Source organism: Nipponia nippon, unplaced genomic scaffold (assembly GCF_047370975.1).
Source record: "Nipponia nippon isolate SJK-2023a ecotype South Korea unplaced genomic scaffold, ASM4737097v1 scaffold_7, whole genome shotgun sequence".
Classification (NCBI taxonomy): Eukaryota; Metazoa; Chordata; class Aves; order Pelecaniformes; family Threskiornithidae; genus Nipponia; species Nipponia nippon.
The window spans coordinates 9,970,238-9,988,359 of record NW_028262391.1 but is presented as its reverse complement, the minus strand read 5'-3'; the positions used below and the strand labels follow the sequence as shown (position 1 = coordinate 9,988,359).

General features: G+C 42.2%; 1 protein-coding gene across 1 annotated transcript in view; it reads left to right on the top strand.

The window, feature by feature from the left end:
• The window catches only part of LOC148050794 (uncharacterized), a 37,900-nt gene that overhangs the window by 15,780 nt on the left and 3,998 nt on the right, over positions 1-18,122 (top strand). The window contains exon 2 of the mRNA XM_087740747.1: positions 17,558-17,752. Coding sequence (XP_087596873.1) covers positions 17,558-17,752 — 195 coding nt within the window. The remainder of the gene's footprint in view (positions 1-17,557; positions 17,753-18,122) is intronic.

The window sequence follows — 18,122 nt, the reverse complement described above, 5'->3', positions numbered from 1 at the left end:
CAGTACAATTTCCTCATGTAGGTAGCTCCTCAACCATCTCAAAGAATCATGTATTATCAATTTACAAGACACTTAAAGAATCTTGCTGACTTTTCTGCTTTAGTTTGCAAGAAAAATGTGCTTTTTCTCCTTTTCTCTTCCCCCCGTGGCTTTTGGAAATTAGCTGTTGGGATACAAAACGATTATATGAATGTCATTCTCTCTGCTTAAGGGACTTATTAATTTAGAATTTCCATATACCAACAAAATGTTCTCAAATAGTGGATAATTGTTTCTCATAGCTAGGAATAACGTAACAGGACTCTCGCCCACCTTGGCTTGAATACTGATGTCTGGGCGAGCTCTCTGTGAGGAGACATTAAACATTTTTATGAAATCTGACAGCTCTCACATTCCTCCACTTAGGTGTATGCTGCTGTAGTAACTCTGGAAGCTGCTGTGCACACTTCCTATTTCTGGTGGACTTGGCTATTACTACTGTGCTTGTATTTAATAACATTTTCTACCATGAAATATGCTGTGATCTGTCTTAGATAACTATGACTGTTTCTTATCACGCTTCTTGCTATATGTGTCTAGGCTCAAGGAAACCTTTGCCTATCTGGTTGATACTCAATTGGTAATATCTTTCTTCATTCTGTGTTGCTTTTGCTCAAGGCACATTGCTCAAGCTTACCAGCAGCAATGCAGCACTCAGACTTCGTGAGTGAGTTGTAGCACTACTAACAAATACTTGTTTTCATTGGAAAATTGTTTAATGTGACCTTGTTTAATGTGACAAGTCTTTTAATATATGCTTGAAAAGCCATTTCTCTCTAAATTTGCCTGGTGGTATTGACACAAGGTGAGATAGAAGGGAGTGGAGAAGACCAGGTCAAGGAGGAGGCTGAAGGAGCTGGAGGACTTGCATTGGTTCCCCAGACGTTCTCAGCATCCATGGTCTGGTCTGTGTCCACATCTGCCCAGGCTTCACTTCCCCCCCCCAAGCTAGCACAAACCTTCATAGAGTTTGAAAGCCTTTTCAAGTGTTTTTAATGGCCATGTAAAAGACTTTGCCCAAAAATTGGTAATAAAAAGTGTGGAATGATGAGGAAGCGGCAGAAGTCATGACTGGTAAGTGTAAATTATATTGAAAGGGATATTAATATTATTATTCCCAATTTCTACCTTGCGTTTTCCTGCCAAGTCTGAGGTGAGGTGTGAGTGAGGTGTGAGTACAGTCAGATATGACTGCCTTCTCTTCTTGCTGCGCTCTCACTAGACTTTATTCAACATATTTCCGATTTTTCACAGCATGTCTGCCATTGTTCGCTAAGAGAATCGCTTTTCTTTGACATTGAAGGACATCTACCATTACTGAAGTAATTACCCTGAATGATTTTAAGGGACTAACACTTGCAGACAGTGGGAAACCTGAGATTTCATGGGAATTGTGTCCCACTGAACTGGAGTTCAAAGTTCCTAGCACTTTGGCTCAATTTCATCAGGTAGGATTTTTTTGTTGTTCTTCAGAAGATGATGTGTCTTCTCTTGAAATATATTCGTGTAAGGCTGTGTGCCGCAGCACAAAGTTTGGTGACCTGAGAAGGTCCTTTCCCTTCTGTTTGTCTGTGACCACTTATCTCTAGTCTGTACTTCTGCTTGCTTCTGTGCGGTTTTGTTTGGTTTGGATTTTTTTTTTAATCAGAGGGAGGGGTAGAAGTAATCATTTTATGTTGCAAATGTCATGGAGCTCTGTCAAAATGTGAAGTTGTTAATTTAGAGTATGGTTTGTGTAGTATCTACCTGGCCTCCTGTTTTTCAGCATTGTATGTTTTGTTGTTTTTTTTTTTATCAGCCCTTAGAATGCTAAGCATAGCAGTAACAGAAAAATGTTTGGTTTGGCTGTAAATGTGGCTGGCATTTTCTCTTAAAGTTAATAATCGGGGGGGGGAGGGGGAGGGGGGTGGCGGCAGAAAAGCGTTGGCATTTTGCCAGGTCTCTGGCTTAGTGTTCTTGGTATAGAGCCCTTGAAGGAACTGCAAAGAATCCATAAAGGACAAAAAGTTTGTAAGGGCTAAGAAGCAAAACCAAACATCTGCAGCAACTGCTGTCCTCAAAGGGGACAACCCTGGGAGAGAAGCTCCAGCTGCCAACTGAAGGCAGCCCAGGCAGAACAGCTGAAGGCAGGAGGTCAGGGAGCTTTCAGAGGGGGGAATCTACCAGAAATCGGTCTGCCTAAACCTCAGAGCAGAAACAAGGGTTACAGCAATTAGATCCCAGTAATGGAGAATTACAACAAATGTGAAGTCATTGATAGATAAGCCAGGGAGCAATTTTATGTGAAGTACAAATAAGAAAAAAAAAAGTATCAATGGTCCTTTAATACACATCAGCTTCCCAATAGCTAAAAAATAGGATTAAAACTTGAAAAAACTATTACCTTACAATAGGACCATATTAAAATATTTCTGTATTATTTTAAGCCCTTAGATACAAGCTCACATAAGGATGACAATGTTTGTTTTTTTCACAGTGCATTCTGAGATCCTCTTGTATGCCTCATGTATACGTGGGGTATTGTGGCTCTGGTTACAGGGTGAGCTTTTTAGAAAACCAGATAGGAATGAGAGCAAAATCAACAGATCCTCCTCCTCACTCATGGGCTGCACTGGGAAATTTGGTGCAGTTGAAATACTTCTGTTAGTTGTGCTTGAAGCCAACAAACAGTCAGAATTTCCTGCTGTAAATCTTGCTGTTTTGGTGAAGTCAGCTGGGCTGGTCCAAGGAGTTCTGTAGACCTGTTGGTGTCCTGTGCATTTGTTGGGTGTTTTAAATTTATCTTAACTATGCAGATGTTTGCTAGTGATGGTGTTCTTCCTGCTAATGGCTCTAATTTAAGTCACACTTTACACTCCTCCAATGCACTTTCTTTAACGTGGATGTTTTTAAATCTATAGCATATTCTGTTTCTTGTTTGCCTCTTGACTGCTACTGGAAGACCATGGGTTTGTTTTGCTTTCCAGCAAAAAGCTCTTCTAGATAAATCTGTCTATCCAGAACTATTGTCTGACTTTTTTTCCTGTGTCAGACTGTCCCTTTTGTTTTGTCCATTTTCATGCTTGAACTGTTCACGGGTCCTGTGCAGGGAAGTGATCTGCTCCTACAAGCCACTGGCTGCAGGCTCCTGCAGGTCTGTCCTACGGTCAGTCGGCTGCTTGCATTTGCTTTTACCATGAGGTCTCAGGATGCCTTTGCAGGGCAACAGCAAACTGCACAGGAAAAGTAGTTCTGTTAAACAGAGACAAATGTTGTAAACATGTTGCTGGGGTTTTTTTCCTGTCACTGCTTATAATCTGGCATACCCATTATTTCATATCAGTAGTAAGGGATTTCTATTCAAGTTTCTATTCAAGAAACTTAGGTGCTAGATCTTAATGGAAGTAAGAGGAGGGACTATTCTGGGGAGTTTTTTTCACAGGTAGGAGTTACTGCATGTTTTTCTGTGATAGCTTGTTTATAGTGTATGTAACAGGAAGAGCATCTGTCTTTTTAAATAATTACATGCTTAATTTCAGAAGAACTCTGTCAACTAATGCCACCCAATGACAACAGTCTACTCCTAAACAGGAGGTTAGGCAAGGCAAAAGGCCCAGGGAAACGTTTTTCTTTTATCTTAATACAAAGTACCTGCGGTGAAACAGCTGCCTGAGCAGCCCCCAAGAGCAGCGAGGTGCAGAGATGGGGACACTGGCTGGGACATAACCCTGGAGTGCTTTTTGGCTTCAAATAAAACCTTTGGGGTTAGGAGCTCTCTGTGGAGCAGAGGAAGGAGTGGGAAGGAACTTCTGTGTGTTTAAATGTACACTCCGAAACAGCTTTAAAATTTTTGAGTAATTTGAAGTTAGAGGTGCAATGTGGAGGTGAAATGTGAAACATATTTTCATTGGGACATAATTTTGCTGCCTTCCAATTATTTTTTTTTTTCTTGAGTTACAAATCTCAAGCAGTAATTGTGCACAGAGATCCAAGTTATGTGATTCAGCCCCAGCACTTCAGGGTAATCCAGGCAGTGATCAAGCTTAAAAACTTCTGGTGAAATTGCAAAACTATAGCCTTGCAGGTGATGCTCTGTGGTGAAGGTGAAACAGCCTGTTTTAAGCTTCTATCAATTACTGAAAGTATTTCCTCTCAAGTACGCTCACTCCTGTTATGCCTGCCACCTTAGCAGGACACCTGGGCTTTGCCAAGGTGTTTCCGCACCACTGGAGCTCCTGGATGTACCAATCCTTTTGGGAAGCTCAAGAGGTCTGGGATGTGCACCTGCAAACATACAGGCCCTTTGCTCTGCAGCGTGGAAAACACAGCTTGTTCCTGGTTTGAAACAAAACTAGTCTAAACAAAATGAAAAGGAGCACTTTCTCTCTCTTGCTTGTACAGGGTACATCTGCACTCATGTGAGGGCTCTGAAAACCAAAGGCTGAAGAGGGGAGCGGGGTGTGCCGGGGCCCTATATGGCAGCTTGGGTGCTGCATGGCGACCCCACAGCAGCGCCGCTCTCTGGGACTGCTGGTGCTCGGGCTCCCCTTTCGGTACGGGGCATGGGGAGCTTTGCCACCCTTCTGATGGCTTGTCTTTACTAGCAAATTATATATGACCTGGAGGGATTATGCTGGCATCTCATTATCTGGCTATTGCTAAGCCCTGCTGGGGCTATCGCAGAGGTGTCGGCCCTCCCCACTGCAGCAGCACGCAGCTCCTCCTGCTCCCAGCTCCGTGGCCTGGTCAGTACCGCTGCCCTCCTCCTGGAAGTGTCCAGCCGGACTTGGCAGTGTTAGGTTTGTGGTTGGATTTAATGATCTTAAGGGTCGTTTCCAACCTAAATGATTCTATGTGTGTGGGGTAGAAGTTCCTTGCCTGTGACCACAAAACCATTACTAGCCCATGGCTGACACACTGAAGTGAGCATGAGGCACGAGCCGAGGCTGTGCCGGCTGGCCAGCGCGTGAAAGCTGGTGAGCGGCAGGTGTGTGCTTCACATGGGAATGAATCTCTTGGGAGTCTGTCCATGCGTTACTGCCCTCTCCTTGCTCTGCTGTGGAGGAGAGCCCAGAACATCCCACGGGGGTTTTCCTCCCGAGCCTGTGGAAATGTGCTAGAAGGAGAGCGCCTTTTGTGCTTGCACAAACAGGTTGTGTTTAAGTTGTTTGTAGGCGCCTAGCAAAATGTGGAGTCATTAGGAGGCTGCGTTACATTTCCAGATGTAGTTTTAAAAATAACTCTTATTTCAAGACCAAGATGAGCCAGGGAGTCTGAATGACATGTCTAACACGTTAGCTCATTCCCAGAGATAGTAGTTTTCTTGACTTTGATTGTTGACTGGGATCTAGTTCTCATTTCTGCTTTCTTCTGAAAGTCTGACAAAAGAAAGTGCTGATCTTGCTGAACCACTCGGTCACACAGGCCCTTTGCAGCGGGCAGGTATCTGGGAAGGATCCTCAGGAGGTTGGGTAGGGGGTAGCAAAGCCTGGAAAAACACACTGGGTCAAATCCACTCCTGGTGCAAATCCCCTGACTAAAGACTTTCAGGCCTTCCCTGTTTTTTGTTTAAGTTACAAAGGAACTAAATGCAGAAAATGTCTGATTTACAGGAACTAGCACAGAAAAATATCAGAGACGGGCTCTCCAGGGAGAGAAGTCCTGGGACTGGATGGGCGGGAGACTTGCTTGAGGCTCCAGCGATGCAGTGTCCGCTGCTTGTGGTTATATTTCGAGACAAGGTACCGAGAGCGGTATTTGAGACGGCGATAAGAAAAGGGTCAAACACTGAGGACCTGGGTCTGTTGGCCCATTGAAGAAGCTGAGAATGTGTTCCCCTCCCTGTGGGAGCCAGCCTCCTGCGGCCGTGCCGGGGGTCCCTGCGTGGCAGGAGGTGACATTCCTCTCTCCCAGCTGCAACCAGAAAGTACGATGGGGAGAGCCTGTGCCTCTTGGGGCCCAGGTCAGTCCCCAGCCAGGTGGCTTTCCCCTCCTGGATATGAGGAGGCCACTGCAGGAGAGAAATCAGAGCTGTGTTCTGTCATAAGGCTGCTGTAATTAATGGCCAGTTTGCTTCTGGAAGTGGCTGCCAGCAAAGTACTCTGGTGTGCTCTCCACTTTAACATTGGTTTTGTGATCACCTCTAGAATAAACTTGCTTAGGGAGCTAAAGCCAGAATTTATGTTTCTAGCCAGAAAGAATTCAGTCTATGGAAAAACAGTAAAAGTTTCTGGTTGCGGCAGGATTACAGCGGGGATGACAGTAAAAGTTCCTGCTCATGGCAGGATTACAGAAAGGATGAAGTTTCTCAGGAACTCAAAGTTTCCACTTAAATACAGACTTTGATAATTTCATATTTGTCTCTTTGTGGCTTGAAGTAAGACTCCTTCTGAAGTTGCTTTTTGTATTTTGTTTTGTAGAAGCTAAATCTTCAGTAATGTATTTTACAATTTTAAAAATACCCTTTTTGTAAAATTGCAGTTTATTAGAGTTAACAAAACTGCAGACAAAGATATATTTATTTCAAAATTAGATGTATTGTCTGTGTCACTCAGAATTATTCTATATTTAGATTAAATCCCACTGGACTTAAAAACTGGCAGCATTGTGTCGCTTACGAAGGGTGAAAAAACCCTCTTGCTATGTGTGAACTGCGTTGCAGGTATGTGGTTCACCCCGGGGACACTTTCCATTGACTCCTATGAAAGCTGGACGAAGCCCCAAACTAACATGCTTAACGCAGGCTTCCAAGGAACCCTTTTTTCCCAGGATCTGGCGACTGCCCGCCTTTCCCGAGCCGCGCTGCCTGTGTGGCCTCCCCAGCAGCCTCTCCGGAAGGCAGCGCTGGCTGCGCACGTACAGCTCCTGTTCCCTGCCGCATCCCCAGGAGCAGATGCAGAAGTTGGTGACAATTGCACGTTATGTCTTAGATGAAAATGTTACAAGAAGCTTGCGGAAGGACCCTAGCCCGTGATGAGCTGAGACAAGAAAAGCTGGTTGCTAATCACTGGGATTATTTAAAAATACGGGTTATTTTTATGTAGTCTCCAGATGGGTCTTTAATCTTTGATACCATTCACATTCGGAGACTATTTCTATGTAGTTTTTGGTCAATCTTTTTTGGCCAGTCCTTGGTTAAATCATAGCACTGTTTTCAGTCTTGTTAATATTCTGACTATTTTACTCGGCTGTGTCGGTTATCGGCAATGGCTGTGGATTCTCTTGCAGCTTGTTTGATGTTTTTACACGAGAACTTTCTAAAATGTTTTTGTAACTGATTGGGCCACAAAGCAGTCTGAGCTGTGAGAGTGAAAACTGCCTGGAAGTCCGCAGGTACTGACATTCAGGTTTGCCTTTCTTGGTCTGTGTGCAAAGAAGCAAGTCACTTCACATTCCTGTCTTCATTTTCCCATAGGCAAAATGCAGTCTTGGAACCTATTTAACATTTAGAGAAGTGGCTTGAGAGTTATTTGCTTAGCTTGCACTATTATTATTAGAGTCAGAAATGGTTTTTAAAGGTTTCAGTGAATTATAGTTGTAGATAGTTTTCACTTCAAAACATCCAGCGAGAAGTATGGGGACTGGCTCTGCTGTAACGGAGAAACCTGAGCCACAGAGCTGGTGAGCCTTATGGACTCAATTGCATTATTGCAATTGCAAATACGTTGAAGTCACTTCAGCTTCGGCTTGAGAATCTTGAGTCTTTTGCTGGAGACTGTTCAGGAATTCTGCAGCAGCACTGGAACGAGCTGGGTGCTGTGGGTGTCATAAAACACAATAAATGTCTCTGTAATGAATCTTCAATTAATAAACACTAGTAATCAGTTATTGCAAATCCATGCCCTTAATGCTTCTGAAAAGTATTCGATATTGCAACACTTCTCAGAATTATTCTGAGGCTAAACCCCATGTGTATTCATTCTAAGCACTAACTTACTGAGAATGAATAACATATTTCCCATTGAAAATAGATGTGTTACTCTGGCCAGGAGATAGACTGTGAGAGAGAGAGAGCTAATCCTGGTTATCCCTTGGAAAAAGCAGGTTGGCTACAAAAGAGACATCAAATTAATGCATACTGTAACTCTCTTCAAATTCTTTATGTTCAGTCAGCAGTAAATTAGGAATAAAGTATGAACAAAAATCCCATTTATAAGGTTTACAGAAGAAATACCTAAATATTTCCTTAGTTTTTTCAAACTTTATGGAAGATTTAATGTTCCTGTTAAGTTTATTATTTTTTGTAGTGAAAGTTCCTTTCACTACATTCAGTTTCAATACTTGCAGCTCTGAAACTAATAAAATGTGAAGGAAGGGCTCTAAGAAAGCCTCGTGTTTAGTCTGTGGGAAATTGCTGTAGGTCAGAAGTTGCCATTAAAATAACAATGACAAAACAACTGCTACATGAAAACTCACCATTTTCCTATTCTTACACGCAGCCCTGGGATTGTCCAGACTCTGTTTCAGGGCAAAATTTAGCTCACGAATCCTGAAAGCACTCCATGGTTATGATTAGGCTGTTAGAAAGTAAGACAGCATCCAAAGCTGGGAATTGCTGTACCATTGCCTTACACTTGCATTTGTACATGCAGTTTGATACTGTTGGGCTGACACTTGAGCTGAATTTTACACGTGAAGTATACTGCAGTACAAACTGATCTGTTCTTTTTGCCATGTCATATAGGGAGCTCTAATGCTAAAATGAATGTTCAGAGGCACGTAGGTAGGGTTTACTAGTGTGATTATGGCTCAGTAATGGCCATCTCAGAGACTTGTAAGAAATCTACTTCTTTTAAAGAAGTGGAAAAAAGCATTGCAGGACAGGAAAATCAATGTATTTCCTTTTTTCTTTCTGTAAAAGAAAAAAGAACAAGAAGGGGGATTTTGGTTTCTTGTACTCTGACCCCAGCTGGCACCGCAGAGTATAACAAAATTCACTTTTTAAAAAAAAAAAGCAGCTTGGAAGTAGAAGCTGCTTAAGGAGTACAGTAGAGAACGTCGCTGTTTCTGCCTTAGGACATGCTGTGCTCTGGGTGGAGGGGCCATGGTACCCACCGCATGCAAGCATGCGCAGTGGTCCAGCACTGCCGCTCCTGGAGCGGGACATCTGGTAGCACACACCAGGTCTTCTGTACCTGGTACACAGACAGGGGCTCCAGAAGAGCCTGCGGTGTGATCTGCGTTATTTATCTGGGCGTGGCTGGCTGCGTGAGGGTCTGTGGCTGGTAGCACTGCCTGGCCGCAGGGACCGTGCGGGCATGGCGCTTCCAGTAATGCAGAGGCCAAGGGAGTGAAGCTGGGAGGAGTGTGAGCAAGAGACACGGGTGCCAGGAGTTGCGTGCTGATGAGCTCACTCCTCCTGAGGGTGGGTGGGAGAGGAAGGATGGGAGGGACATCTCCGAAATATCAAACTATGGGGTTTTTTTTTTATAACATTTGACTTTATTCTTTTTCCTTCATTTTTTTATTTTGTTCATTTTTATTCATCATAGTTATCACTTTATATTTCTTCCTTAGGCCCAAGTTAGCATAAGATAAAAAATGAAGCAATAAGGTAAATGTCAATCCTATATTGACATGATTATACTTACAGAAAACATTTTTTTCCTCTAGTAGTGTGTTTACTGAGGTCACATATTTTCTTCTTTGGTTTTAAATGGTTTGACTTTTAAAATCAACCAAATGCTTTCTGCACTATTATTTTCTTCTAGTTTTCATACCACTTTGGTGGATTGAATGATGGAACAAATGGACCTTGCTTGAATCTTTGCTCTTTTGGACCTTGCACTAGTGAGATTTTTCCAGGAGGGATTTATATCAGCTCTGTGAACAGTCAGAAGTAACCCATGATCCCTAAATGTTTTGCAGGGTATTTTGAGGAAAATACACTGCGAGTGTCTATTGGCATTCAGCTCTGCTATGTTTGAAAAGGAAAGAGTTGTTCACAACCATTCCGCTTCCCCTAATGCATTAGCATTTATTGCACGTTTCGTTGTGATGAGTGAACATCAGCTGTTTTGTTCTGAATAATCGACCAACGTTTTGTGGTGATTTCAGTTTATTCAAACCTCTGTGGCCTGGATTTCCCTGAGATTTCCAGGGCTCCTCAGCTCCAGCCTGGCCACATATGCTGGGAGAACATTGATTCAGTATGTCTGTGTCTGAGAGCAGGCGGTATGCAGACATGTGAAAAAACAGATGGAGGGAAAGAAGAAAATATGTACCCGAACGAGAGTATTTTGGGCTCTAGTTTTAAAAAAGTTGTGTTTCATTTTAGCCGAATGAATGATTTTGTTTATAATAAATGGAGAGAATGAAAACTAGAATGTTAGCGCGAGATTGGCTTTAAAAATGCATTTATTGGGAAAGTAGTGTTTCACAATGATAATCTTTGTGGAAACGTGAAGAAGAAATCTTTAGATTTGCCAGTTCTGTGAATGCATAGTACATGTGGTATCTGTGGGATATGCAGTTACTGCTCAATTTCTCATGCTTTTGAATTTAATTCTGACTGAAAGTTAGCAGCAACCTGCAGTTAAATCTTCATAATGTGAAGTTGCTGCTAAAAACGGTTCTTACAGGCTTTTTCAGAGCCCTTCCATGATTTAATGATGGTAATATTGTTTTCAAATGCTGTCGTGGGATGAACCTTCTGTTGGCACAAATTGAATGTGACCCACATTTCTTCAGAGCATTCAGATGTCCCAAAGATCAGTAACGTTATTTTGCAGCCTTTCAGAGAGAGTTGTGTAATTCACATTGGTTAGGCCTACATTTTTCCACTGGGCATAGAAAGAGTTTGAATACATACTGCAGTGGTAGACAACTGATGTAGGTATGACTTCAGGTGATGAACAATTGATGCTTCAACATTTTTAGCTTCCTTTAACCTTTCTCTTACAAAAATATAAATGCAAGTATTTGTGGCACTTTGACTAAACCTTCTCTTGCATAAAGAAATGTCTCCGGAGTCTTTTGTGTTAGTGTTTTCAGCAGCTGTTGAGAATTACTCCTGGCTATTTTCCTTCCCTTCTCTTATTCACAAGAAGAACAAATTGAGAAAGTTGAGACCTGCTGCTTCAAAAATGAAGGAGAAAACTTTGCTAGAAAGGAGGTCTGCACAGAAATTTGGTCTTTGTTCTGTAAAGCAGGACTTGTTTACATAAGGTGGAGCGCTCTTTTGCAGATCGCTGCTGAAAGGTGTGCCCGTGGCACCTCTCCTGCAGTTGCTGGAGGAATAGCTGTGGGGAAGAAATAGGAATAAAAATATCTTTGGGGAAAAAATATTAAATACAAATAAGAAATATCTTTGGGGGGAAAGAAACATGAAATACATCTTACAGTGAGGGGCAAATTGTGTCTACAGTCATATGAATCAGACAGCAAAACTGTTTCTGCTAGTTATTTTTCCTTCAACATTTGGAGTGCCACACCATAGCACAGGCTTTTACCTTCTTTATTCCTGGATGTTTATAGGGATATTGCTGTGGCCACATGTTCATCTGTTATTAAATGCTGTAAAGGTTCAGCTAGAGAATAGTTGCACTGATCACGGGATGTATTGAAACCTCTGAGGCAATGAGGGAAAGCATTCACAACCTTCAGAAAGAATTCCTGGTTCCCTGTGGTGATTAGGAGTTTGGTATGTTCTCCTTTGAGAATATTTTTGGGTGGGGTTTTTTTAGCAATAAGTTCACTAAATTATTAAACTAATGTTAAGCTCGTTGAACTAATGTAACAGATTTTGCAGATAGTCTGTTGTGCAGTGTCATGGATCAGTAGCTCAGCAAACAGCAGTATTCTGGCTAATGAATTGCTTGATAGCCAGTACAGGTCAGATATACAGGCATTAGGGAGCTAAAATCCAAAGCAAATGTACTGAGTAAGCTTCTTAACACAATGTAAACAATTAGGAATATTAAGTCCCCCAAAAGTCAACACTTTCTCTAAGGCACCATACTCATTCAGCACAAGTAATCTAATGAATTTTAGACTGAGAAATACTGTCTAGTAAAGCAGTATCTTCAAAAGATATCTTAAATCCTTTCCTGTTATCTTCAATTTGATAGTTCATGGGCTTTTCATACCTATTTGAAATACAGTTAGGTGCAGCCAGGGTAGGCAGTATGCTGATAGAGCTGACCGATATTGGGGTCAGATTTGTGGCATCGCAAAATGTGCTGTCTGCAAACATTCCTGTGAGAATAAAATGGGAAATAAAAAATGAGCATTAATATGGGAAAAATGATGTCTAGACCTGAGGCTCAAGGACTGATGCTTTTAATGTTTTGTTTCATGTTCCGTTTAATTTATTGTCTTTGTTTATGAACCAAGTTGTAATTTGAACAACAGACCATGTGCTTTCTCTTAGTTCATGTGTAATACAAAATTTTAGAACAGCAGACAAGCAAGTATAGTTATCTGCACTCTTTAATGTTCCCCCTTCCTTTGACGGGGCAGCTCATGCCCTAAAGTCGCTTATTTTTGGAGCTTTATAGTTTTAAATTTCTCATTGGAGTCAATCAATTCAAAGCAGATGCAAGCGAAGATATTGAGGGGACATTGAAGTGCAAGCTGGAGACCTCTTTAAGGGTATTTGCATGTTACCTCCTACGCTTCAGCCCCCAAGCAGATTTGATACTGAATTCCTGGTAACTGCTGCGTGGGTCTGTAGATGGTCAGGACTGCTCCGGGAATGCCTTTAGTCTGTCCTCGCTTTCTTAAACTGCAGTGCTCCTCATTGCAAAGCAGATTTATGAGGAACAGTCATTGAACTAATTTTTGTTCTAATTTATGTTCTGAAATATTTGAGTGTGCCTCCTGCTTTGTTCTGTTCACGTAGCTTAGCAAGCTGTATTAATCAATGCGGATTAGCTAGTGTACGTTACTAAGTCTCTGATGGGAGACATCTTTATCTGTTATTGGACTCTGCCTGGCACACTGTAGGCATTAGTGGAATACATGAATTGCTATTTATTTAAAATTGTATATACAGTTGATTTCATACCTGTAAAGTATAAATCTCAGGAGTGAAGAGTTCAGGGGGGCGAGAGGAAGCGTGCCTATGTCCTTTCTCAGCTGCTAACAGTAATTGTGTAAGCATACATAAACTTTTCTCTAAGTGCCGCCAAGTAGAGAAACTGGGCTGGCTGCTGCCTCTCCCATGTGAAAGTTTTCACAATCAGGAACTTTTAACTCAAACTGAAGGACGTCGAACTCCAGAGAGCTCTGTTATCAGATGCACAGGCTGCTGAAAGGAAGGTGTTCAGTCTGAGCTTAGACTTCATAAACTAAACACTGCAAATTATAGGAATGCTGAATTGTTACTACAGACAATTTGTGCTGTATTTCCAAGTATTTATCTTTCTGTAGATACCTCATGTGATGCAGAGAAATAAATCAAAGAATTGAAGGGTTTTTTTCCCTTGGCACCATGGCTACGTACTGTGTTTTTACAAACTCCAGGAAGGAAGGTAGTAATGCCTTGATCAATCTAATCTGTGTTGACAGGCTTAGCTCCATCACAGCAAGGCTATTTTGTTGGGGAAGTACTCATGTTTGGCTCCCTTTCTCTTTTTCACCAAGAGTGGTTTGCTTCCTTTGACTAATCTTAAATTTCAAATTCAAGCATTTACACTGAACAGGCTTGTAGGGAGTGGTGTCCTGGCAGCAGGTGGTCACACAGGCTGTATTTATGTGGACAGTGGCAAAAGTACCTGGAGTTGCAAGGGTAATGATTTGCTCAGGTAGCGATGACCTGCGTGGGGTTCTTATGATGATGAGAGGGGCTTGTGTTTCATCTGCTTGAGTACAGATTTTCACAGCAGGTCATAAACAGCCGTGCTGACTTTAGGCAGCGTTACTCTAAGAGGAAAGTTGGCACAGAAATCAGTCCGTATCCATCATGCTCATCTGAAGAAGACACAAAGCAGAGCACCCGTGACGGTGCACTACCCTGCAAACGCAGTGCTCTGAACTCTGCCCAAACCCGTGGCGTCTGCGGGGCTGTGAGCAGGAGCTGCGGAGCCGTCACCGGCAGGCATGTTTCTTCCTCATTTAATTTGCAGAGTCAAAAGCATAAGGATTTGCATGGGTGTTTGTGAACACATTCTAGTGGTTACTTTATTTCAGGCTATTCGTTTCTTACTGCTGAAGAGTCTGACTTGTGAAGGCTGGCCAAATTCTAGGAGGTGCCAGTATGAAGAAAATCTGCTGAAGAAACAACTGGGAACTGTTTCTGCTGAGTGTTTCCCTCCTGGCCAAAGATTCCCTGGTCTGTATTGTACAAGCAAGCTATGAAGAGTTTCATGCCACTTTTTATTTCCTTGTCAATGAAATTCCTGATACTACTGCCTATTTGTTTTAATAAATATTAGACTGAATATAAATGGTTACTTTCTGACAGTCCTGTTCACTGTGGCTTTAGCGGCTTAAGAGTATTGAAGAGGCTCTCCAGCACATTGAAATCCCCATTCTTGTTTTCCTAACTCTTTTCCTCCTTTTGGAGAAAGGGAGTGGGGGCAGTGAGAGCAATGTGTCCTCAAGCTGTACAGCACTGGCTGCCTTCCACAGCTGGGTTGGAGAGGAGCTGGGATGTTCCCAGCAGAGTTGGAGGGATGCCTTGGCAGGATAGACTGTGTCTCTGCATGCAGTCAGGCTACGGCATTCTGCAAACCCATTCATGTGACTGGTCTCGTTAGACTTGACAGCTCTTCTGATCCCTTAGATCTGTGTAAGTCGGGATTACCACAAACTTCCCTCCCTGAATTTGTAGTTTATAATATCAGGAAAGAACCTGCAGTCATTTGTCTGACCTCATGCACAGCACAGGATAATAGGGCTGCCCCGAATCAATGGTCTTGTTGGGCATCTGGAGCAGCAGGGAAGAATCAGTCCGCTGCACCCCAGAGCAAATGGGAACTGTATACAATATACTCTTCACAAACATCTCAAAGGGTTCATTTTGAAAGCTAAACAGCAAAAATAACTAAACTCTGGTTTTCATCATGCTTTTTTTTATTATCTGCTATTGAAATTACAGTTCAGAGCTGCTTTGTTGCTTTAACAGCAGTTTGATCCCCTAAATGCCGTTGCAACTCAATTGGAAAAATGTATAGACCTCTGGTGTGAATAATGTCTCTTCCATTCATCCTCCTGAGCATGCCCATTGACTCTGCAGTCCCAAAGCATTACTAATTTCAGAATTCAGCCTTAAATATACGTTTCTGCATGCATACATGTGTAGATATGTACATTCATAAATTCAAATGTACGTTTGAGTAAACAAATCTAAACGCTCATTTGCTGAAAACATTTACCAAATGGTTTCTTTCCTTGTTTGTGGTCTGTCAGGAAGTCATTCCACTTTCCCAAATGACTGCTTTAGACTTAAATTTTTATCAGCACTGCTTTAATTTGATGTAAGATTCCTGCTGATTGTCTCGCAGGTCTCTTCTCTACCGGTCTCTGTTCCACTGGGATGGCAAATCTAACTTTTCAGCAATCTGCTTCTGGGTCCTGAATTCAAGAACTATGCTTAGTGTTGTAAAAACAAGAAACTAGGTGAAAACTAGAACTATTTGAATGTTGAGAAGCTGGAAATTAGAGATGTGAACAAAATAGATCTGTTGTTATAAGTTTGGGTTTCTTAAGTTGTTTTGATCTTTGAAACTTGAAGTAGAACAGAAATCAGTGAAGGTGGTTTAAAGTATGCATAGATTTCTGGTTTAATATGAGTTAGGTACAGGAGTTTACTGTCTTGATCTACCTCCAAAGCAGTGACTGTTTTGGTTTCGAGTGAGATGGCTCTTGTGAAATAGCACACCCGTGACAGCTCAGCAGCTTTTCTCTGCTGAGCATATTTCTTCACTTGGGAGAGGAATGGATATGGAGGAGATGAGTGGAAAAAATGAATTTCACTTGCTGCAGACTTCTACTGGACTTGTTTCATCAGGGGAATGAGCTAAACGGCCATCACAGTCCTCCTTCTCCATGTCACCTCCAAGGCAGAGGGACTCTTCCTTCCAGGATTCCAGGGGCGAGGTGGCATGGAGCAGGAGGAGCGTGGGGTACGGGAGGTGAGGAGGCAGGAGGCTTCTGGCTCTTGCCAGCTTCCAGAGGTGGCGTGCGTGAGTCGCAATGGGCTGCTCTTCTCCGTCAGTCCTCTTGCAACCTGTGCATGAAGAAATGAAGGATACAAAGAATATTTCTCTTTGGGTCTTTTCTCTCTTTGTGTGGTGGGGTGACAGTGGTCAAAGCTTTAGAGGACTTTTCATTGCACTTGCGAAGCTGCCCTGGGTAAGGATGTTTTGTTGCAACTGCACAGCAGGCATGGCACAGTCTTTAAGCAATGTGCTTAATCACGGCACAAAAGTCTGTTGGAGACCTATGGCAAGTGTCATCATGTTCAGTTGGGTGTTGCTTCATTCTCTTAGGTATTTGATGAAAAGCAGGTATATTGTGCGGTAATTTCTCACCTTTCACTGTCTTTATGTCAGTTAACGACTAGTAACTTCACCTTTATAATATCTTAACATGGTTATAAAGACATAAGTCTTAGATGGATTTATTTTTGTTCATGGAAAAAACATCAGAATTCAGGTAATTAAGGAGGAGGTAAAGAAGGAATTTGGGTGAATAATTTGATTATTTAGTATCCCTCCATCCAGTGTTCATGATGACTGCGTATTCCTACTAATAATTGCTTTTTCGAGTCAGTGGTGAAAATGAAAACAAAGTTGGAAATTAGTATTTTCAGAACAATAAAAAGACAAAAATATTGCTACCTTTCTTCCGAACAGTAAGAAGTCATATGTTTGAGCAAAATATTTCATTTTAAAACATCAAAATAAGTTATGGACTCATTTGAAATCTTCTGTTATCTTATTCTGATGATAATGTCTTTTAGACTGAGTTGGAAAATGTTTTATTGTATACTTTAATGCTTTTATGGACCTAGCATATTTCTGGAATTGCTGCTTTGTCATGTATTTAGAAATACTGCATGTGTTAAATTTCAACTTATTTAAGTTTCAGTGAATTGCTTTTTTTTAGTTCAGAGTATAAATATATTCTCAAGTAAGACATTTGTTTCCATTTATACAACTTACAATTCGGTAATAAACAACAGATGGAAAAACAATATCCAAATTCTCTTGTATAAAACATCTTGTGAATGCCATCTCTTTATTTTATAAAAGCAGGCCAATATCCAGTTCTATAAGAGTCGTTAAAAAGTATGGATAACAACAATGAAGAAATAAAAGTAGAAATAACCAACTGCAGCTTAGTTAAGTGATATGAAATATAGTGCTAGCTTCTGAATATTAAGCTGAAAGCTGTTTAATTCCAGGTGAATCCCACTGTGTATATTCAACACGAAGCTAGAATTTTCAAACCTCTTCTGTAGAGAATGGGTGGAGATATGCAAGAGTCTTTTTTTGGGCAGAAAAAGGAAAGAAAAAATAAGCAAGCCAATTTGTTCTCTCTCTCAAAAATCAGATTCACTGTTCACTCATCTCTGTCAAACCCCTCCTTCCAGCTATCTGTTGGTCAGGGACAGTTCTGGTCTGGAAACCTAAACCCGAAGCAGTGATAAGGATAACAGCGCTGGGGCTTCTCCTCCCCTCCCTCCTCGGAGCAGGTGCTTCCCTCCCTTCTGAGCCCTCCGCAGCACTTGGGGCTTTCTCCTGTGCATCGGACGCCCACCGCTGCTTTGCTGATCGCGCTGCCCCAGGTACAGGCAAATTAAGCAACTGTTCGAGGCAGTAGCTGGGAAGGCAAAGATCCATGTCCGTGCTGCCTGAGGTACCCATGGGAAACCTGGTTTATGGCGTATCCCCAAAAGGTGGGGTGGGTTGGGGGGGACAGATGGGCATGACTGTACCTGCTCTCAGGGGAACTGGGGGCCAGAAGAGGGAAAGCTGCTGCAGCTGGGGAGCAGGCTTGGTGCAAGTTGCTGCAGCCCAGCTTCTATGGCGCAGTCCCCTTGCTGGGAGCAGGTCTCCTCCCCTCCCCAGCTGAGGGCTGAAGGTCCTTGTGGACTTTGCCACTCTTGTGACACTTGGATCTCCTGCTGGTGCCCCTACTTGAGGCCTGGGTTCTCT